General features: G+C 36.4%; 1 protein-coding gene across 2 annotated transcripts in view; it reads left to right on the forward strand.

Moving 5' to 3' along the window:
* The window catches only part of MAP3K21 (mitogen-activated protein kinase kinase kinase 21), a 37,822-nt gene extending 19,663 nt beyond the window's left edge, over nucleotides 1–18,159 (forward strand). Inside the window, exons 3-11 of one of the 2 annotated variants that reach the window (XM_088534888.1) lie at nucleotides 2,343–2,491; nucleotides 3,185–3,360; nucleotides 7,135–7,375; nucleotides 8,756–8,878; nucleotides 11,452–11,592; nucleotides 12,125–12,275; nucleotides 13,291–13,385; nucleotides 15,158–15,943; nucleotides 17,007–18,159. In XM_088534888.1, coding sequence (XP_088391014.1) covers nucleotides 2,343–2,491; nucleotides 3,185–3,360; nucleotides 7,135–7,375; nucleotides 8,756–8,878; nucleotides 11,452–11,592; nucleotides 12,125–12,275; nucleotides 13,291–13,385; nucleotides 15,158–15,943; nucleotides 17,007–17,431 — 2,287 coding nt within the window. In that variant the 3' untranslated portion in view covers nucleotides 17,432–18,159. The remainder of the gene's footprint in view (nucleotides 1–2,342; nucleotides 2,492–3,184; nucleotides 3,361–7,134; nucleotides 7,376–8,755; nucleotides 8,879–11,451; nucleotides 11,593–12,124; nucleotides 12,276–13,290; nucleotides 13,386–15,157; nucleotides 15,944–17,006) is intronic. The other variant, XM_088534887.1, reaches the window with a different exon arrangement.
* Nucleotides 18,160–23,163: the final 5,004 nt, after the last annotated feature.

Below are 23,163 nucleotides of genomic sequence, written 5' to 3' on the forward strand. Positions count from 1 at the left end.
CTGTGATGACTGCATGTGGGCAGGGGAAACAATGCACAAAGCAGCTACTTCCATGTCCATGAGAGTTAATGGGTAGTTATTATCGCAGATAATGATAGACTAGCACCTCCCAAAAACTCAAGCAGGGTGGGACTAGAACATTTGTAGGGCTGCTTCCCCCCCTACTCCAATTCTGGCCCTTGGTACCCAGTATTTAGACCTTACTTTCATTTAAAAAAGTGCTTTTAGGCTATTACTGTGTCTGTTTAAAATTTTGCGAATACCTTTTGGCACTGTTGAGTACTATTTAGCATTAAAGGTTTGCATTTTGAATATAATACCGAGTAGGATGACAATACTTTTTTATGGAAGATGATTTCTTTCAAGCTAAATTTTTGTCCTTCTGCTTAACTTTAGAAGTCATGCCAAATTGTGTAGAATAGTTTGAATGAGGAGTTCCTTGATTTAAGAATAGTATGCTTGCTGACAGAGCATAAGATTTGTACTTTCTCTAAACGCACAAATAAGAGGAACTGCATGTTCAAAAAACTCCTGCATCGCATATAAAATGTATATGTGCTGTCCAAAGTGTTGAATCCAATATTGCTGGAAGTACCAATATTTTTAAACAATATTGGAATTTATACTATTCTCTCCTCCTTAGAGCATGCCAATGGGTACATAGATTAGCCAGGAAATCTTTTTGGCCACTTTATAAGAAGTCCAAGAATTTTCTTATACTTGTAAACACTTCCTAAACAAGGAGTACAACATATTTCTCTACTTTTGATCAGTTATTAATGTAAATTCTGTGGTTTCGTAAGGTTTTATGACAGGTAAAACTTCATAGATAAACAGTACTTACTTAAATCATACTACTGTTTAGTTGAAATTGATTGCTATATAGTTATTGCTCACAAAAATTCTGTAAGTGCTTGTGTTGTGTGCTGTTTTATTCGTTATTAAGGTGATATTATAAGTTTTTGTACAGTCCTGCAAAAGATGAGTGATGGAAAAATTCCATAGTGTGTTCACATCTGTAATTGGGATTATATTTACTAGTGATAATGTTGGATACATAGAGATGCACAATCCTTTGCTCTCTAAGGCTGTGGGCATTCCTCCTTATGTAGTAGGAGACCTTGATCCAGTGCTGTACAACCTACAGGCAATTTCTTTGCGCATCTGGAAAGGAAGGGCAAGAGCGGTACTTTGTATTCTATTTTTCTCCCTATGCCTGCTCAGTTCACTATTTGAAAACAACAATATGTTGCCTTTTCTTTCCATGTTCCATATAGCATTGTTCCTTGCTGGGGAAAAAAGAAAAATAAGTAATAAAGTTAGCCTTAGAAGTCAACCAAGTAAATGTTAAATTTATGTTCCAGAAGGACTAATTCCTGCTTTCACTAAAAAGGCTCTGCAAGTTATTAATTTCAGTGGTATTGGAATAGGTGCACCAAAGTAGAACAGCAACACCTGGAGTGCTGTCTCAGCGCTTGGAGGGTTTGAATTGTCCAAACAGTCAGGTGTGTGTACAAACCCAAAGAAGAAAAATAATGCCTCGTTTCCCCTCTAGATTGGAGAGCCTAGTAACGTTGCTGCTGTAAAACTTGCTAGATTTCTGTATCTTTTTGCACCATCACTTTTCACTGCAGACTGGTTGTTCTTTTGGATTTTTTTTTAATATATATGGTGGAAGTGATTTTGAATATTACAGGCATCCTGTTACAGATCAATCCTATAGCATCTACTGTGTGAAGTGAAAAGTTAACAGGTCTTTTTGTCGTACAAGGGATTTAAAAATACAAACTTCCAAACAGTGATATTTTTTAATAATAATAAAAAAGCGCATATTGTGACAGTATTATGACTGTTGTGAAATGTTTGAAAAGGGGTATTGTCTGAAGGCTCTGCTGTGAGTTTGGAGTTCATTGTTCCTTGTTTTTTTGTTGTTTTATTTCTGGTGGGGAGAGGGTTGCTTGTTTTCTTGTGGTTCAAACTTGCAATTACAAGTGAGATTTACATGACACTAGCATGTCTATAAAAATGAATCTAGGTAACATTTTGGATAGAAGTTCTCTAGATTTTTTTTTTTTTTCCAGTTATGGACTGACAATGTACAGGGTAAGGGCACAAGCCTGTCCCTTCGGGGTCATGTCCAATGTGGCTGCTCACTGTTAGTGGCAAGATGCAAGATGACTGAAGAGGAATAGGTCCATAAAGGCTTTCACCTCTGATATGGGAAATCCACGTGGATTCCAGGACGTGGCCGGGCAGATTTCTTTTTTTTTTTTTTTTTTTCTTTTTTTGAGTAAAGTGTGCCAATATTCACAAAATAACCGGTTAATAATTGCCTTTTGCAGTTATGGAGTGTTGCTGTGGGAACTGCTTACAGGAGAAGTTCCTTACCGTGGCATTGATGGACTTGCTGTGGCTTATGGAGTCGCCGTCAACAAGCTTACCTTGCCCATTCCATCCACCTGTCCTGAACCTTTTGCAAAACTAATGAAAGGTAGCTATGTTGTTTCTTCCCATCTATTTAAATAATTTGTTTTTGGGGGTATGTATCCTTTTCAAAATGTAGAGTATCCTGTTTATCTTTTCACAGCTGACACATCTGAATGTGTTTCAGAGCAAGTCATGCAGCATTACAGTATAGCACTTCTTCAGTGGTAATTCAGACTTTTTTTAGAGATTTCCATTTACTGTCAAATTGTATTAATTTTCATAATATAGAGAATATGCCACAGAGCAATACAAAATCAAGACTAGAATCTGAAGGGGAGGGATCACAAATGCCATATTTTGCCTCGTTTTTTTTTCTTCCCAAGTGCCAAAAATGTTTCTCACATTCTCTAGAGAGAATGACTAATGTCTGTTTCCTTACCTAAAATGAGTGGTGTTGGTTGGTTGGTTGGTTTTTTATACTTTTTGGTTACATAAGAGGCCCTTCTATGTAGTACTGTTAGTTTTATTATTTGAGATTCTAAAATAGAGATGAAAAAATACAATTATTCAAACGATGTCACTGAATGCAAGTGGGTAAATCCCATTTTTTAAAAATGGGAATTAATTTAGGGAAGCATTACAGATAACAGAAATGCGTTAGAACTTGAAATACAATAGCAAGTAACTTGAAATTCATGTATTTCTTCAAAAAGTTCTATGTCCTATTAAAAACTGATGGGATTTTGATAAATTCTAGAATGCTGGGAACAGGATCCTCATATCCGACCATCGTTTGCCTTAATTCTTGAACAGCTTACTGCCATTGAGAGGGCAGTTATGACTGAAATGCCTCAAGAATCTTTCCATTCCATGCAAGATGACTGGAAATTGGAGATTCAGCAGATATTCAATGAATTGAGAACCAAGGAAAAAGTAAGTTGATTTTTTTCTAATTGCAAATGAAGGAAGGATATGTGTGCATATGTGAATTTGTGTGATATGGCAGTTTTGAGTTTTTGAATTGTAGCTTGTCAAAACAGTACGAGAAACCTGATGGTAGTACCTGAGGTACATTTGAGACAATGACCTACGCGAAGCGGGAGGATTTACTAAGTTGAATACCAAACATATTGTTAAAATGGCAGAGCTCAGAGGCTGGTGATCAGCGGTGCCGAGTCTGGTTGGAGGCCTGTAGCTAGTGGTGTCCCCCAGAGGTCCGTCCTCGGTCCAGTCCTGTTCAATTTATTCATTAATGACCTGGATGAAGGCACAGAGTGCTCCCTCAGCAAGTTTGCTGATGACAGAAAACTGGGAGGAGTAGCTGGTACCCCAGAGGGCTGTGCTGCCATCCAGAGGGACCTGGACAGACTGGACAACTGGGTGGTGAAAAACCTCAAACCAAACCAACCTCTCACATTGTACCTCACCCCTTCACCTGGTCTCATCAAACTTTACTGATGCCAAATTTTATCGAACTTTACTGGCTGGTAATGAGTGAGACCTTATGGATCTACTGTAATATCTTCTATTGGAATTTGTCTGTCAGCACTGAAATTGTAGTATCCTCAATAATAACCTAACACACTTAGCTATCTACCTTCTCTCCCGACCTGTGGTTTCCTTTCTTCCATTTCAGTTTCCAACAATGAGCAAGTTTTGTCTGTATAGTGTCCCCTGCCTGCAATGGACATACTGATGGCTGGAGTTGAGCTATGTAGCTGTCTCCTATAGATGGGTGCTCATATAGGCTTTCCATTTTACTTGCTGCAGTGTTTGCAGCCACTTTGTTAGCTTGCTGGAACTTGCCATAGGGCCTATATCCCTTCTATTCCTCTCCAACAACTGCCCAAATGCCCCTTCTCTGCTGTTTCCTTTGGGAGCAATTGTTTTTTTTTTAAATAATAATAATAATAATAATAATAATAATAATAATAATAATAATAATAAAACAGGCATACCTGTTCAGGTGTGTGTTTGTATGTTTTTTGGAGTCATCGGTCCAGACTAAGGAGACTTCCTAGCAAAGAAAATCTCATTGACTAAATCAAGGTGAGAAGGAGAAAAGTTGGTGCAAAGCTTGGTTAAATGTCTGTCTGTGTGTGTGTGTGTGTGTGTGTATAAAAGTGAAATATGCTTAATTAGAGGGGAAAGATAAAATGAAACCTATTTCTTGCATGCCAAAGTGAATTCATCTCAAAAGGTATCTGCCCTAATTAGGTAAACTTGTTGAAGAATGAAAACATGAAACTTTGACTTAGCAAAGGCTTTCATGTCTTTATGCTTATTTAGTTTGGCACATTACCAATTTTACTGAGAGGTACTATAGAGAAAGTTGTGTCTGTGAAGTATTTATATAATTTTAAAAATAATAAAAACTCTTCATAGAGTCTCTTGCCCTCTGAAAGAGGCACTTCTGTAGCTGGAGGAATTTCCTCAAGGGCTTGCTGTAAATGAGTGATGGAGACACCCACTCCATGGAAAGATCACAATCTTCTTTTGATGAACGTTGTTGAGCAACTTAAATACAGAATTCTTTCCTAGCTTCCTTATAATGAGTGTTTTAATTGCAGAGTGGTGCAGTAGCATTGCATAACTAATTGCAGTAAGTCTTTTTTTAATTAGTTTATTTGGAAAAGAGTAAATAATATGACTGTCAATGAGGAAACATTATTACATTATCTATACTGTCTTCCTTTCCAGTACAGGCCCCCAGTTTTTGCCTAGTTACTGATCCTTATGCAACCAGCATTTGAAGAAATAAGTAATTAATAGTGTCTCCTAATACTTTATAGTAGTAAACATCATCTCTCTCTAAACTCTTTAAAATTATTTTTTATTCTAAATTTGAATAAATATGGCTTCTGTTCCCAACACTTGTCTTAGTTTTGTAGTATTTGACTGGACAGAAATAGCAGTGGGAAGTGAGGATTTGCAGTATTCGCTTCTAAATACAGTAATTAAATATCATATTAAAAAAGCACCCCACAATACTTTATTTGCTGGTATGAAGACAGGCTGCTCTGAATTACTGAGAGGCAGAATTGCCTTTGACAAAGCAAAGTATGTTAAGCAGACTGTATTTTAAAAATTTATTTAAAAAATTGTTTGGAAGAATCTCACTTTAATAGAACATATGAAATTTGTTGATCATGTAAATTAAATTCAGGAACAGTGTTAAACAGTGTATATATTTTCAACTAAAGCTGTAAAGAAAAAAATAAATTCTAAAGAGCAAATAATTGTCATCATCTAAGCCCTGAGAAGCAGAATTTGGCTCAGGGCTAACCTGTCTTTTGACACCCGTAGTTATTTTGGTAAGAACGGAGAGAATTTTTTGCCATGCTTGAAAATATCCAGCTAGTCTGGCTCATTGACTTATTCACGACCAAATGGGAATTGAAAGATTAGAACGTTTGTTTTATGCTTTGAATTTATGAATAAAAGCTCAGCAGGAAATAAGGAATTCTGCAGGCTTATGACTTTGATGGATTCTGATGAGTGGTCAGTCTGCTCCAAAAAACTGTATCAGTGAGGGAACAAAGGAGGTTTTAAATGAGGGGAAGAGTTTCTTATATATCCTGTACTCTTAAAGTAGCTTAATTTTAAAAGTCATTTTTATACTTCTAATTGAATTTTAATTTCTATCCCGGTAGAGTTTACTGAAATAACATGAAGTTGTACATCAAGTTTGCACATAAAGTTTATGTACAAACATGAAAATGAAAAATTACCTAGTGAGAGAAACATACAGTGCCGTTCATTTTCTGGCTCCTCATTTTCCTATTTCCTCCTGTATTTAAAGTACTGACTACTATGCTTTGGAATAAGTCTGTTTTGTATAAAATATACCCCATAGTATGATGGCATGTCTATTTAAATTTGTGGTGTATTTTAACACATTTTGACAGTTGAGGATTCAGATCATTTTAAGATCTGTTTACCCTTGGGTTTTATGTCCTTAACACTGAAAAGTGAAGCAATTTCTTCACTAAATTTTCTCCTTCTCCAAAATAAAAAAAAAGGCAGAAAAAAATAACCTACCCCTATTCTAGGAATTGGTTGTTGGAAAGTCCATTTGATGTAATTCAGTATTTAGTAGCTGACTGATGTTATACAGATACCTGCTAGACTTTAAGAAACAACTGTATTCTGTTTTATGACTTGCTTTTTCCTATTACATGAATCGTTATTAATTCTAATATTGATTGTTGTTCCAGATAGAAAAGTGCTACCTATTATATGCCTGAAAATGGGAAAGGTTAGGAGATTTAAGATAAAAGCATTCACTTGTGGGTTGGAGAGGATGATCTTTTTTGTGTGTTAGTCCTAAAAGATCTAACAGCAGCTTTCATACTATAAAAACTGGGAGAGAGCCTCTGAAGCAAAAGACTTCCTGCCTAACAGAAATGCATGCCCTAAGCTGCTGATGTGTGATTGTGCATGTCTGCCTTGCCAGTGCTTACCCAGTGACTAAAGCCAAATGGCTGCAAGGAAGTGGGTATAATGCTTGTGTACAGAATCAAGAAACTCTTTGGCTTGCACAGTATAGAGGATTGTCAGAATGTCATCTGTGCATCTCAAATGTATGACGTAAATGTGAATGTGTACCATCAAAGTAGAAAAGAAATACAACTTACTGTACATTCATCTCATAATATAACTCTTCCCATTATTATTTAGTTTCACTTGTGTAACTCTTATTTTCAGGAGCTGCGATCACGTGAAGAAGAGTTGACACGAGCAGCTCTTCAGCAGAAATCCCAAGAGGAATTACTTAAGCGCCGAGAGCAGCAGTTAGCAGAGCGTGAGATTGATGTGCTGGAGCGTGAGCTGAACATCATGATATTCCAGTTAAATCAAGAGAAACCCAATGTAAAGAAGAGGAAGGGCAAATTTAAAAGAAGCCGTTTAAAACTTAAAGATGGACATAGAATAAGTTTGCCATCAGGTCTGAGGGGTTTTTCAGTTCACAATATATGTTATTAATTAAATGTGCACGCTTAAATTTAATGGTTAAAATGATCAGTGTTGGCTGCTACTTTAAGTCATTGCAAGGGTCTTCTAACATAATAATGCAGAGGCTGTGATGAGAGTTATTTAGCTGCATTTTTTTCTCCAAAATTTTCTGCAGTGGTGGTCTTTTAAGTTGGAAGAATCAAAAATCAAAAAATCTGTTTTATCTGAAGTGAAGGGACTTAGATTGAGAAGGAAGAGATTTGACAGTGGTTTGAAGATCTGATGTCGTGCTATCTCCGTTTTTGTGCAGAAAATGTTTTTTTTATCACTATCCATAATTTTCCAACATGATCACATATTAATGCTGTTTGCCCTAAACTTGGGAATAGCCAATGGAAAACAACACTTTGCAATGACTAGAAGCTTAGACATAGCGGTTCCAAATCTCGTGCTCATCGCAGTCTCGTGTACGATGCAGGAGTTACAATCTTTGCCTTACTTCCAGGTAGAAAACACTAATAGCATCAGAAATGTCACTTCAGACGTTAAATATAGTATAATTCGAATGTCATAGCATTTAATTCCATCCGGGGATGCAGTAAAGCTTGCTTTAGCAAAGCAGGTTTTTGTGTGTAGAACATGGGGTTTGTCTTAGCGTCAGTGACACTTTGAGTGGCACTTTATTGCTGCCATCACTAGGTGGCAGCGTGGAAACTCAAGGGTTATGCAAATAATCAGAAGCCTTCACAAGTGCCCGGGCATCTTGTGGTTGAAGGATTTTCCTTTCAGTGGTTTCTGGGTTAAGTCTCTCCTTATTGCTGATGCAGTGAGACCTTAATGCTGCACTGACAAAACTCCAACCAGTCATAGTTATCGGAGCATTTGAAAGGGGCAAAGAATGTGGTAATATTTAGGGTACACTTTTAGCGGTAATAAAATAAGTTTATTATTTCATACTTAAAAACTATAATTATAAAGAAGTCACGCTGCAGTTTCACAGATGTTACTGTATCTCTTTAGCCTTTCCTTCCCTCTCTGGAAACCGACAGAATTGAATATTGGTATGCAAGCAATGTGAATATGCCTCTGGTTTGGCTCAAGTTGAACAACCGAGATGCTTTGATTGGAGATGTATGTGAAATAAATCATATAGATTCCATGCAGCTGTAAAATCATACTGCTTTGGCTTACAGTCTAAACTGAACTATTACATTAAAGATCAGCATCTGTCAATGTTGTCAATATAAAAAATCTATTGCTCTATCAAGTCTTATTCATTATGTAGCTTTATCTGGTTTGAGGAATACAGGGGTATAATCTCTTGAATATCCTTTAGTTAGGATGTTAAAGCTGTTTTTACTTTCTCTTATAGACTTCCAGCACAAAATAACAGTGCAGGCATCTCCCAACCTGGATAAGAGGAGGAGTTTAAACAGTAACAGCTCTAGTCCTTCAAGTAGCCCCACAATAATTCCTCGTCTTCGAGCTATACAGTGTAAGTCTCTGTCATTTCAGTTTCTTTAGTAGACATCATGCTCATTCTGTAAAGACTCGCCAAATACTGGTAACATCAAATTCCAGATAGATTTATGTTTGATTTCTAGTCGTTATAACTTGTTCACTCAGATAACAAGTTGCAAGAGTTAGGAGGGCTAGTCTTGCTGAAATGTTACTTACTTTTTAATAATTATTTCAAAATTATGGGGAATGTATTAAATCATATTTTTCCTTCATAACTTCAGGAAGTCATATGTAAGCCGACTTGGATAAAGCAGTGAAGAATCAAAAATTTGTAATGGTAAAAGATAAGGGGCCAAGTTTAGAACCCCTGTAAGATGGAATAGTTTTTATGAAAGCTAATAAGTCAGCTGTGGACTGTCAAAAAGAGCCCAAGAATGAGGTGGTGATATAAGCTGGAAAGACAGAAAAATCCGCCAGCAACTTGGCTTGCTCAGAACAAAAGAGAAGCAATTAGTAAGCAAGTACAAAGCCAGATGGAAATAAAGACAGTTTGCTTTGGGGTTTTGGTTTGGTTATGTTTTTCTTTCCCCTGTTTGCAAATTGGGTATATACTTGCAGGCCTACATTACTTTATGTACACCGATGCCAGAGGGCAAGTTAGTGGAGTAGAGGTAGCATGTGGTAGCCTTTGGAAGAAAACATTCTGTTGTTTTAGCAAAACCCACATTCGTATTTGGGAATGATATATGTAGAGATGGGGAAAAAAGGGTTCCTTCTGGTTGCTTTTATATTCTCTGGAATTGTTCAGTTATCCCTATTCAGGATGTAGTGTTACGAGAGATGAAAAACCTGAATGCTGCTTTCTCTGAGGCAGAATAACCTGTCCTAGCAGATTGCTAACAGATAGTGAATGTCCTCTGATGCCAGAGTAGTTCACTTCCAAAAAAGATTATTTCTGAATCTGGCCTTAAAGATCCTTAAAGATCTGTAGCTAGTTTAAGGAATTCTGGAACCAACCTGAAACTTTGTTTAAAACTTGATAGAAGCAAGCTCTCATTTCCTTTGTGGTATGTCTGCTTTATGAAATCCTTTTGATTAATTAGTGAGTAAAGGAAAAGTGATGTTTACTGCGGACAGTTGTAACTCAAGTATTTGTTTGAGCTGTAACTGATACAGTTCTCTGGCCCAAGACCATTGCTACCAGCACATTGTGGTTAAGGAGAGGGTTGGATAAACCCTCTCTTGCTTTTCTTAATGACAACTTGAGATCCAAGGAAAATTAATTCTGCAAAAGACTTTTGTTTTTTATGGCTGATACAGTAGCTGTGTTGATAATATCCCCCCCACATGCACACCCTGTGACTGCGTGCTTTGTTCTGGTTTTGCTTGATTGTTATTTACTTCAGTCAAGAAAGAAATAGCTTTTGTTTTTCTTTCTGAAATATGTTTGCAAATACGCTGTCACTTTTCATCTTTGGTTCTCATTGCTCTGTATGAATGCTTGGAAGTGAAGCAAGTGTCAGGTATTGGCACGACTCTGAAAATTTGATGGTGTAAATAAGCATATAAAGTATATTTTTCAAATTTTTGTAAAAGTCATAGCTGTGGTGCTCTAAATCTTTGCGTGTGTGAGAAATTTTAACTGAAGGTGGATTGTTTTGAGCAAACATTTGAATTTGTAGGACTAAAGCATACAGGGCAACAAAAGGCTGCTTTATTTGTTTATTTATTTTTTTTTAAAAAGTGCTCTTCTGTTTTTGAGTGGGGATCTCTCGTCTTGACCTAATAGCTTATCAGATCTCTCAGGCATATCTAGCTGAAACAGCTTGGCTTCCACACCCATCTGCACCTGTATTTTTTTTAAAAAAAAATGTTTCCCACAATAATGTTTTATCTTGATTTAACTTCAAAGTGACTTTGTTTCACGAAGAGTTATTTAAATACACATGATTTGAACAGGCCTACCTAGCAACTGGTTACCTGATCACTTCACTTTGCTGTGAGTGGTTCTAATTCTAAATATAAATGTGTGAGGTTTTTTTAATTGAAGAATAAATTAAGAATTCTAATAATAAATCTTGTCATAAAGCCTAATTCAGCTGTTTTAAAAACATCTCCATAAGGCCAGAATCAGTCTTTGGAATGTGAGAGTTTAAATAAGTGTTATGTTGTGCTTAAAAAGCAAGCTGCACTGCTGAAGGGGTCTGTGGTGAGGGAAGAGGAGAGGGCTGTGCAGTGCAGGCGAGGCAAGGCAGTTGACATGGAGAACAGTTTATGGTGTTGTTAACAAGCCACGTTGTTTTTCTCTTGTCTTTCCATCATAGATGTAACCGTGTTAAGTGGATAGCAGACTACGACTTCAGTTCATGGATCACATGCAAACATCCCCTTGCCTGAGTCTGTTCCTAAAAAAAAAAAAAAAAAAAAAAAAAAGGGGGGGGTTGGCCCTGTAAACCCTACAGGAAAAACTGTCTATCCAAAAATACTGGGTGCATTTCTAGGTCTGACTTTTATGTCCCAAAGCTAGAAGTATAAGAAGGGACACAGTTCCCTTTCTGAAACCAGCTTGGCTAAGATCTCTGCTACATTCTTTTAATTTTTCTTCAGTGATTTCCCAAACAGATACACACACAACTAATGGCCGAAGAAACAGTGTGTATGTGTACCAGCAAGATGTAGATATCACAAGTGAATATGAACTTCCCAGTGGGGTTATGAGAAAAGGCAAGACTTCACTATATTTCAAGGGTGCTGATTCTTTTTAATTTAAAAGTAGAGCTGAAGTGACAGACTAAGCATTTAATGAAGCATAGACACTTTAAAAGTATCATGTTTTGGTGCAATAAAAAAGGATATGTTAGTTGTTGTCTGAATTGGAATATTTTCTTTATTATGACATAATTATTCCATAGCATATACCTTTTTTTTTTCCCTCTGGAATTTAAGTGCTCAGTCTAATTCACTTGTCTGAATTACTAGATGCAAAATTAAGGTTAAAGTAAGCATGGAAAATAAGATCATTGTGCAGCTTTATCTTTAAATTTGGCTCTTGTCGGCTCACAAATTTTTTTTCTTGCCTTGCCAGTCTTTGGGGATCTGTACAGTTTGTGTGGTGGTTCTTGCTATAAGGGAAAATAATCTACACTTTTGTTTACTTCTCTTTGTGTACTGTCATAATGGTTTTGCATTGGAGAAAATTGTTCTGTCCAAATATATTGTCCTTAGGAGTGTTTTTAATAGTGTGTCTTTTTTGTTTTTCTTTGTTTGTTTTGTTTCAAAGTAACTTCAGATGAAAGCAACAGAACTTGGGGAAGAAGCACAACTTGTCACCAAGAAGAATTTGAAGATGTGAAGAGAAATTTTAAAAAGAGAGGTTGTACGTGGGGACCGAGTTCAGTTCAAACAAAGGATCGTGCAGATTGTAAGGACAAGTATGTCTACCAAGTTTTATTCATTTGATAATACTAAATTATTTTGTATTTGTAACTTTGGAACTGAATAACCAGTCAACGTAGTGAGGGAGAAATGTTCTGCAGCCTCTATAGTTATAACCGAGTCCTCAGTCCTATTTATTCATTAACTTAGGAACTACTGTTAAGGAGGAATAGCTCCAGAACGTAGGCTTGAGGATAAAATGTATGCTTATCTTTAGGATTTTTTTTTGTGGCTCTGTTATCCTTTATCTCTGATTTTTGACACTCGGGACTTTTGGGGATTCTGAATTGCTGAACATTCAAGATATTCCTGGCCTGGCATTCTTGCTCTTCCTTGGACTGGCTTGAGGAACTGCAAGGATGGCCCCCAGTGGGCACTTCCAGTAGTATTAAGTAAGACCGACTGACTTTGCATCCGTGAAGCACTATCCACATTAGAAATATTATTCACACCGACAAATGTAGGATAAAAAAATGACTTTTTTTTCTTCCCCCGATTGCTAAAAATAGGAGGTTAGGAGTTTTCTGAAGCAAGAGATCCTGTCTTTTCAAGCCTATATAATTCCAATACCTTTCTTCCGAGATATCCACTGATTTACTTATGGCATTAGTTGGTTCAGTTCATCTATTTAAACTGGCTTAGATGATGTTTTTGTATGCTTGAAAGTCACTCTATGTAATTTATTTCCAGTATTTATTGTTTTTCTTTGAAACAATTAACCTGATATGCAGATTTTACGATTTATCTTTGACTGACTTCTTAGGCCATTATATTCTGGAGTTTCACCTTAAAATAGATATGTGATCATAAGGCATGTGTTGATATGTAATGGTATGTGTCTGCAGCATACAATATACAACTTTTTTTTTTTTAACCTTTGGATAACTGTACTGTTTTAAGTTGTATGCTGCGTGTTTATTGTTTAAAAAGAAAGATTTTTAGTAATTTTTTGTCAAAGCATACATAAGCATGGTAGCATCTGTAATAACAAAATGATCATCGTTATTTCAGAATAAGACCCCTTTCAGATGGCAGCAACCCTTGGTCAACTCTTTTAATGAAAAATCAGAAGGGAGTTCCTTTAGCTTCGCTATTTGCAGACCAAGGTAAGAGCTACTTCTGAAAAAGCTAAAGTTGTCACATAATGGTATTAAGTCTCCTTCCAGTATTATGAGCAGCATTGCTCAAGTTTCTCAGATATTGTACAAAACTCATGAATGTTGTCTTGCTACAGGTACTTTACCTCAGTGTTTTAAAAAAAATCCCTTACATATACTAAAAAAACAGTGTTAAACTCATTTCATTTTCATTATTAGCATCTAAGAAATTTGTGGTGTGCAAGCAGTGCTACAGTTTTTTTTGTTTGTTTTTTTTTTTTCCAAATTTTTGAAATGCTGATCTTTGTATGAGGTCTGCAGGCACAGCCTTTTTGGAAAAAAAATAGTAATTTGCTTGACATTTAAATGTCTATTAATTACTTTTATTGTCAGCGGGTAAGCCATTAGCCTAATCTGTTCGGACATATTAGTTCTCTGCTTTCTTTTTAAATGGGACTTTCTCAATTTTGGAGGAGGGGAAAAAAATTAGATTCCAAATCTTAAAGTTGTTTAGGCAACTTTTCAGGATCGATAGAATGGTTTTCCTTATGATTTTCCTATTTAGTATTCTTAGGATCAGGAATGTTATAGCTGTAATGTTTTCTGCCTATTGCTTTACATGTGCTGTACTTGTACAATATTTATAATATATATTTGCACCTATTTTCTCCAGCAGCAATTCTTTTATCCCAAAAAAAGAAAGTTATAACAGTCATGGAAATGAACTGTGCTATGACTTGTTGTCCATAGCAACTCCAAGTTTGTCAGGTGCCTGAGGGAAAACAAAGCTGTTTGGACACTGATTCCCTTTTCTCCACACCCTGCCTTGCCCAGGAGAAATGCTTTCTCATCTTTATGTGTACTTCTAGGGGTGTAAATCAAGACCTCATAATTAGCAGTTCTACAGATTTAATAGCCTACTATGTACAGTCCTATGTACAGAAAAGACTCTACAAGTATACATCTTTGCATTTTATATACTGAAATATGTGTTCTATAGTACTCATTCATATTTTGCAGTAGAATAACACATCTAAGTCAAATTATGTCTTCCCTTTTATTCATCATTAGATGGGCAAGACCAGTTTCACTCATTAAATAGGAAATGTCACATTTGCTTCAAATTGCTCAGTTAATTGGAAAAGATTCTAGTAACTCATTGGATTTTGGAATTAATTGCATTTGAAAATATTGTCAAGAACGTATTACAGATGCTATCTGGCTATTTCTGTACCTTATATTACTTAGCTGTAATCCATGCACAGAAATATTTATCTTGTTTGAAAAGCAGTATCAAAAGTGTTGCAAATCCTGATATTTTACAGCAAATGAAATCACACTATCTGCTTTTCACTTGCTCCAAATAAGTAAAAATTGGAAGATGCTTTGAGCTTTCCTACCAATGAAGACTGGTTCTTAAGACTTGGAGGATATCAGGGGGAGTTCCAACCTGATTTCTTTCCAGTTTGCTTACTTATTTAGGAAGATAAATCTGCAAATTGCTTTTATCACATTCTGCTTTTGAGTTGCTAAAACAATGAAACTACCCAAGTGGTGTTTTTGTCACCATAAGCACTATCAAGGGAACAAGAAAAGGTTTAGGCTAAGAACACTTCTCAATCTTGCCATATGAGTCTCTTAGCTTCTTAGTGTATTTAAAGGGGACACACAGTATCTATCAGGATTGATATATGTGCAAATAAGTGGATGTACTTATGTAGACGTGTCATCATAATAAATGGCTTATTTGTGATCTTAAAGTCCAGTGCAATGTTTTATAGGTGTCTGTACTGATAAGAGACTTCTCCCTGAGGGTTTGGACACCAAAAGACCAAAGCCAATAAAGCTGTCAAATCAGGCCTATATTAATCTACCTCTATGGAAGGATGATCAGGGAGAGAACACAGCAGAACCTGAGAGCTTTGAAGAAGGAACCTCTGCTAGTTCGACAAACAGTACTCCTCAAATGACACCTACAAACAGTCTGAGCAGAACACTGCAGAAAAAGAAGACTGATTCAGTGCTGTATGGGTGTGCAGTTCTCCTTGCATCTGTTGCCCTGGGCTTGGATATCAGAGAGCTGAACAAATCACAAGGTTCAGATGACCTTGTGCCAAAGGATGAGAAGAAAAAGCGTGATGGACTATTCCAGCGTGCTTCAAAATTTCGCAGGAGCGCCAGCCCTACAAGACTGCAGTCCAAGAAAGAGGAAACAAGTATTCCATCCTTAAATCCAGCTGCAAATACTGTGAATCTTCTTTCTATGCCTTCCATTTCCACAAAATGCCTACTTCAGGCAGACAATGAAGATGCATTTATAAGCACTGTGCTTGATGATTGTGATCCATGTAGTTCCACTGATGACATTCCATCTGAAACTCCTGAAAGTAAGAGAGAGCAGAGGTTACAGCTGGCTGCTGACACATTTTCTACACCATTGAAGAATCAACCTTTCAATCTGTGTCAGAAACAAGAATCTCAGAAGGTGCCAAATGATTCTTTGTCAAAGTTAAGTGTGTTGAGACACAGACGAACCTTATCAGATGGGAACAATTTTCAGACCACAGGTAGGTATTTAAGAACTTCAGATGTGTTGGGGTGTTTTTGTTGTTTTTTTTTGTTGTTAAAGAAATGGAGAATTTCGAGGCAGTAACTGTTCACTAGTTGCTCACTAAGTTCTTTGCTACACTCTCAAATAGGTTAGCTGAGCCACCATAACTGTGTGCAGCAAGTCCTCTGTTTCTGAACTCTAAGTTATCATACCCTTTGAACAGTAACTTACTCTGTGGGTATGGGCAAGTTAGTTGTAAGTAGGTACTGATTTTTCTCCAGTATGGAAAAAAACAGGTTTCATGAGTCTTTTCAAGCAGTTTATGCTTGAACATGCTTTTTTTTTGTGAAATAGACAACACCAGCATTATCAGTAAAATAAAGTAAAACTGCATTGTCAGCTTCAGGAGTCTGGGAAAAGCATACACTTACTTAATATATTAAAATACTAACATCATTTTCACTTGTCCATTTATTAACTTCTAGAAAAACAGATCTGGTGTGTTTTGATTTGCTTGCCTGACCTAGGAGTTACATCACATGCTCAACAAATCTTTAAGCTAAGCTATTGCTACAAAATGGTCATTAAAACTGGTTTGATTATTGTGATTAATGACTCTGTAAGAATGGAAGTTGTGAATTTTAATAATGGTTTTCTAGAGTAGATTCGATGCAATGTTCTTTACGGTATTGTATGAATAGAGTCATGATATCTTAAAATTATTTGAGTAATTTGTCAAAACTGTGGGGCTTTATTCCAGAATTAATATTCATCCAGTCATTGCTTGGTTAATGCTCTCTACATGCTTGGTTAATGTTCTCTACATCTCTGTAACAATGAAAAATAAATTGCCAATCTCTTTGACAGAGAGATTATATATAGAAGTTATTTGAGTAATAACGCTCCTTCCTTTGGAGATTTGCCATTAATATATATGAGCTTTTAATTTTTGAATATTTTATGGGAAAAAAAATCAATATTACTTATGGCAATCCACTTTTACAGATGGCAAAGAAATCCTAAAGCTACATGTTTTAACATACCTTTTTTTTTTTTTTTTGGTTTTTCTTTTCTCCTAGCTAATGGATTTGCTTCAACTAATGATGTACTCAAGTTACCAACTCTGTCAGTTACCAGAACTCTACATTCTCCATCTCTTCAAGAAAGAAGCAATCATGATGGTATTTCACCTGAAAAACAAAGAGCTATCAATATCATATCAAGGCCTCGACCTTCATCTGTAAGAAGTAGAATTGATGCATGGCAGATTCTTCCACGTATAATTAAACCAAACTCTAAAGACCCAGAATGTTTAGAGGGCAACACAGGTCCAAATGTGAACTTTTTACCAGATACTGAGGAAAGAACTAACTGCCACATGCCCTCATTACTTGATATTGATGTAGAAGGTCAAAACAGAGACTGTACAGTGCCTTTATGTCGAATGAAGAGCAAAACGTGTCGGCCATCCATATACGAACTGGAGAGAGAGTTTCTGTCTTGAGTGCCTTTCATTTTAGAAACACTTACATTTTTTAAAGGAGCACAAAACCTAAAATTCCTGTCCATCTAATTCTTCATGCTGCTGTTTTCTAATGTACTGTGACAAATAGTACCAAAATTATTAAAATGGGCAGCTAATTAAGGAAGTGTAACAGGTGCCTTCTTAAACTTTTCTTTGGAATCCTAACTAATAATTCTAAAAGCACAAAAGTAGTACTTGAGATGAACCTGCCAAGCATATTTCAGTGAGTAAAGTAACATGCCTGCTTCCCTTCACACGGCATCATGCGTTTCCTTCTGGTTTGAATTTTTGTGCTAGAAGTTTAACTTTTGCACACAGGAAAACTGAATGGCCTACAGAAAGGCTGTGTTCAGTCAGGGAGAGTTTGTATAAGAAGCAGCTGTCTGCAGCCAGGCTCTTTATGGCTTATAGAGCTGGGGAGGGGGGACAGGGGATTAAGATGCCAGTACAGAAGTGCTCTTTTCACTCCACACTAAGTAGCTGGTTTCTTTTTGTCATTTCATACTGAAATTGGTTAAGGACCTGCAATTGAATTCACAGTCTTCGCCCTTGGTTTTGGGGAGAGCTTTTCAACTGTGTACATTAGTTTCTCCAGTACATTATAGTGCCTAGATAAACATGGAGGTTTCAGCCACGATATCGATTTAAGAGGGTAAGCTATAGTATTGTGATTGGATTAAAGGTTTTTGACATACTTTCTCATGTGATTCAACATTCCTTGTAGGTATGGATACGCTGGAATGTAAATATTTGTACTCTAACTTTGGGAAGACTACAGTGTTTGCACTGAAAGGAATATTCTCGGTTTGGGTTTTTTGTTTGTGGTGGAGGGGTTTGCCTTTTTGTTTCATTTTCTTTTGTTTTTAACACTGCACCTTGTATTCAATAAGTGTTTTAAGGGTGAGTGTTTTTTGTTTTTAAGTGAGCCAACAATGCATTTAACTGCATTCAAATTTTAAACTGCAAACATTTAATATTAACTCTTCCACTATAACTTCTAAAGCTTTTCTTCCTGAAGTTGCCCAGCTATTCTTACTTAAAGGACAAAATGAGATATGCTTGACTGTTTTTCAAGGATTAAAAAGACTCCAGAAAATTCCAAGTAGTTAATTGTGGGGGGAAGGGATACTTAATCGCGACAAAATTAAGTTACTTAACTAGGTATAATGTAAAAAAATAAAGTGATTAAATAAAATCAAATGTATAGTATACTTTATCTGATGAAAGTATAACTGGAATTAAAGGAACCTCCCTTAAATCTTGGTATTTGAACTAGTAATTTTTCATACCATTTGGCACTTAAATAGTCTTCTTAAATAAAATCAAATAATGTTAGAATAAATTTTTACATTCTAATTGGAACAGTGTTTTATTAAAAGCTTTGTTCAGAACGCCCTTTCTCCTTTGCTCTGAGGTCTTGGGAGTTCAGTTGTTAAGTGGAACACACAATTACTTAAACCTTCAAAGCCAAGGGATTAAAAAAGAAAGTTTCTATTCTAAGACTGGTATGCAGTACACTGGTTACCTTGACGATGACACATAATTAGATGTACAAAATCATGAACTCTTAATCACACAGAACAGAAGACAGAAAAATGCAACTTCCCAGCTCTTGAAGTGGAAATCAAAAAGGATTTCCTTAAAGTATTACTTTTACAAGTATGTATAACCACTAGCTGTCTGTAAAAGCTCAATGACTGCATAGTGTTCTATAATGTTTTGTTCAAACCTGTTTTTTACTTCAGTAATCCAAGTTAATTGTCAGCATGAATCAAGTTGTGTGCTCTGTTCTTTGACTTTCCTTTAAACTTTAATTTCATCAGAGCAAATTAATAGGTTATCTCTCTCTGTTTTTAATATGATGGGATTTCATAAAATATAGTCAATTATGTAATGCATATAGATCAATTTTTACGTATAGTTTAGTAGCAGATTTGTCTCTAAGGCTTAATTAAAAGTTTGGAGCATTATGTATATTTCAACTTTTTGGGATCAGCTATTCCTATGTAAATTGAGATAACTTGAGTTGATTGTATTACAGTTTCTGAAGAAAGTATCTCTGGCTTTCTACAGAAAAATCTCAGGTGCTGTAGCAATTTTGCCTTGTAAACTTTTGTATTTTTAAGGTGTATATCATTATGAATGTTGAATTTTGCACCCTATATTTTGTAATTAATAGTATCAGCATAAAAAGCTGTTGTCAGCTATGTTTTCACTTTTCAGTGCTCATCATCTCTCTTTTTATTAAAAAAAAAAAATCTATTCATGTTCAGTGGATAATTTTCCTTTAAAATGGCACATATGCTATGGGCAACCCAGTGCATTATAACTGATTTAGGAGTATGTGCTCCAGCTCTCATTCTGAGACAGTTTAGGTAAGTCATTTCAACTATTCTTCTCTGAGCTGCAGTCTTTTTTAGCTGTAGTCTGTAGTGCTTTGTCCTTTTTTTTTTTTTTTTTTTTTTTTCCTCTTGGTAGTTTAGAACTCTAGCCCAGTCTTCACTGAAATTGAGAAAAAAAATCTGGAGAAATGGAGAAAGAAAAAGATTTTCACAATCTATATTTCACTTTTCACCAGAAAAGCTTTTTTATAATTTAGTAGGCATTACATGGCTGTGGTTAAAGGTATATTTATTTCCATGTAGGTTAATATTCTAACTAGATAAATAATAACTTATGTTGATTGTCTTAGCAGAAAACTGAAGGTGCTTACACTACAAAGATTAAGATAAACACTTGATATGCTGTTTTACAAAACCTGATGATTTAAATGTGTTTTTTTTAATTAAAAATAAAGAAATGTTTTGTAGCTACTGTACTGCAAAATGACCTGGGTGTTCTTGAAAAAGATATTTTAATGCTTTCTTAAACTGTGCTTGGCAGTCCTCCAGGGAACGACCAGGAACGGTGGACAGCCTGTTCCTGGAACATGAGAATGTATTGTTGAGCTGAGATTAATTGTCCAGTATGGTACTGTGGACTTGCTTATAATTTATTGCAGTTGGTGTGGGCAGAAGTGTTATGGTATTAGCCTTTTCTTTCTCTTGTGTCACCATAATATTTCTTCTGGTGCTTTTACAGTGGTGGTTGGGTGTCTCAGAGAAGGTAGAGCAGTGGCAGTAAAATTCTGCATCTGATTCAGCATCAAGAATGCAGCTAATCAGTTAAATAGTTTTTCTGAGATGCATGATACCAGGATTTTTCTTTTAATATTTTCTGACACCTTCCTTTATGGGCTTCCTCCCACCTCCCTACCCCTCTAATGATGCTGCTGGTGTATTACCCCCCATTCCGAGTGGAGGGATGGGGAAGTATCCACGTGTACAGGAGCCACGGGCAACTTGTAGTAGAGGCTATAATGGTGCCCTGGAATTCAAAGCCTGATCTTATAAAGACAAACCTAATCTTATAAAGTCACGCCAGCATGTCTATATTCAGTGAGACTGCTTAGATAACAAATATTCATGTGGCTAGTAAATGGCATTATTGAGTCCAGAATATTAAAATAAACTGCCTTTGTAACCATTTGATAGAAAATTTTATAATTAAGACTTGCACACAAGAATTAGTGGAAAAGACCCTATCTCTCACTAACCACCTCATTTTTTTAGTAAAGTAATTAGTCTGATTACTATAGTGAATACAGTATGAAAAGTTAATGCTATAGGTAATGGCAGTTATCTAATTCACTGTGGGACTTCACTTTTTAAATTTAAATGAAGTTATTTTTAAATTAATGCAAGAAAGTCCTTATATTCGAGATTTGGCATTAGGATGCCCAAGCTCAATGCTTCTTAAATTTAACAGCTTATATCTGTTCAAAATCTTTTTTCTCTGTATTTTTTTTATTTGATGCAACTTGAGTTGATCTATCTGGTACAGTACCACAGTCAGACATCAAATTCAGTTTTATTCCTTAGAGTTATTAATATGGAGATTCAGGCTGTATAACATTGTTAAAATAGAACCTTTTTAGCACTGCAGTAGGTGCAAGAACATCCCACTACATCACATTTGCATTTACAGGGTCTGACAACTTGGTTCGCTTGAGGTGGTGAAGCCTTTCATGAACGTCATGGTCTCATCTGTAGTCTTCCAAAGGGGAAATGGGGAAGGCATGACGATGACTCTCTCCACAGGGAGCTATTAACAATTCTCCAAAAAGGTGTCAAATGCAGCTAGAGACACTAGAACTCCTCAGAGTTCATGAGATGCCACAGAATTTTCCTAAGTGCTACACTGTCCTGTCTCCCTTTGAGAGTTCCCACCTGCCTTACTGAGATCTTCCTCCTATCACTCTGCTTCCCATAGGAGTCTGTACTAATAGTCCTGTGAGGGCTTGCCAGCCGTTCCTGAAATCATACCAGAGTCTGCATATGTGGGACCTAGCAGCAAATGGAAGGAATAGGACTATTCATCCCTCTCAGTGTTTTGCCAATGACTTAATTCAAAAGTTTCTAAACTCGTTTTCATGGCAGATGAGATTAGGCAGTAATATTTTACAAAGCCTTTTTACTTACTCCTACCTTCCAAAGTCATGACAATTGCTTGCATTAGGTGCCACTTGTTCTGCCTGACGAACATTACTAATGTTGGGCGAGATGCGAGATTCTTCCTCTGCCTCATGAAAAGAGACAGCCATCCTGGGAAGCAGGTGCATCCCACACCAGGTGCATCTGGCAGCAGTCCAGGCAAGTCAAAAACATTGCATATATTATCTAATGATTTAAGCCGTTTTGAGTGCATGATTCTGAAGAGAAAGGTGATGGATAATGTCTTTCAGGGAACCTTCAGGGGTGGGAGATTCACCAGAAGAAATCCACTCCTGTGGATTGCCTGAAGTGGTAGGAAACCTTCCTGATTCTGTCGTAAGAGAAATGACAGTGCAACTCTTCCAATGCAGACACCCTCTGAAATGCTGAAGACGGCGCTGGTAATGGTGAGTCTAGTAGCTGCTGTAGTTCTGGTCTTTTCTCGCTGTAAAATGGGCAGAAATTACTCCCATTGCTGCCTCTGTTCTAACAAATAGAAGTATCACCCAGGCCTTCAGTCCTTGTGTGTGATACAGCTGCTTGGTGGCTGATTCTTGGGCCTAGAACAGGCCTGCTCTATTGGAATGCCCTACTTTACCCACTGACAATAATTGCTGAACAGATATTTGTGGCCAAAAAATAGCCTTTTCTTGTCATAGAGAAGCTGACATTGCCATATCTGCTACTATTCCTGGTGGCCGGATCCCCTGCTAGTTTCCTTAAGAGTTAAAGAATTTTTATTGCAATTAAGTTGATTTAGATCTACTGAAAGCTTATCCTTTAGGTACTTTCTTAGCAAATTTATCTTTTGTGGTTAAGCAAATTCTATGCAAATTCAATTACGGTTGGATTTGACGATCTTGAAGGTCTTTTCCAACCATAATGATTCTATGATTCTATTTTATCGAATCAAATTGTTAAATATCTATGCTGTTATTACTGATGACTAAAAGGTGTAAACAATAGTTCTTGTCTAAGATAATGATATTAGATGACGATGTAAGTCAATATGAAAGAGTGTCATAGCATGGGGTCATCTATGGCCACTTCAGGAAGTTTGGGGGATGCTTCACAGAATTTATTCTGCTCTCAGGCCTGCAGAGCTGCCATGTAGAACTCTGTCTATAGTTTTACTAAGCATGACACAGTATATTTAGGAGAAGACTGCATCTAAAACTC

This window comes from Tinamus guttatus, unplaced genomic scaffold (genome assembly GCF_059628265.1).
Source record: "Tinamus guttatus ecotype Peru unplaced genomic scaffold, ASM5962826v1 Tinamus_guttatus_pri_ptg000601l, whole genome shotgun sequence".
Classification (NCBI taxonomy): Eukaryota; Metazoa; Chordata; class Aves; order Tinamiformes; family Tinamidae; genus Tinamus; species Tinamus guttatus.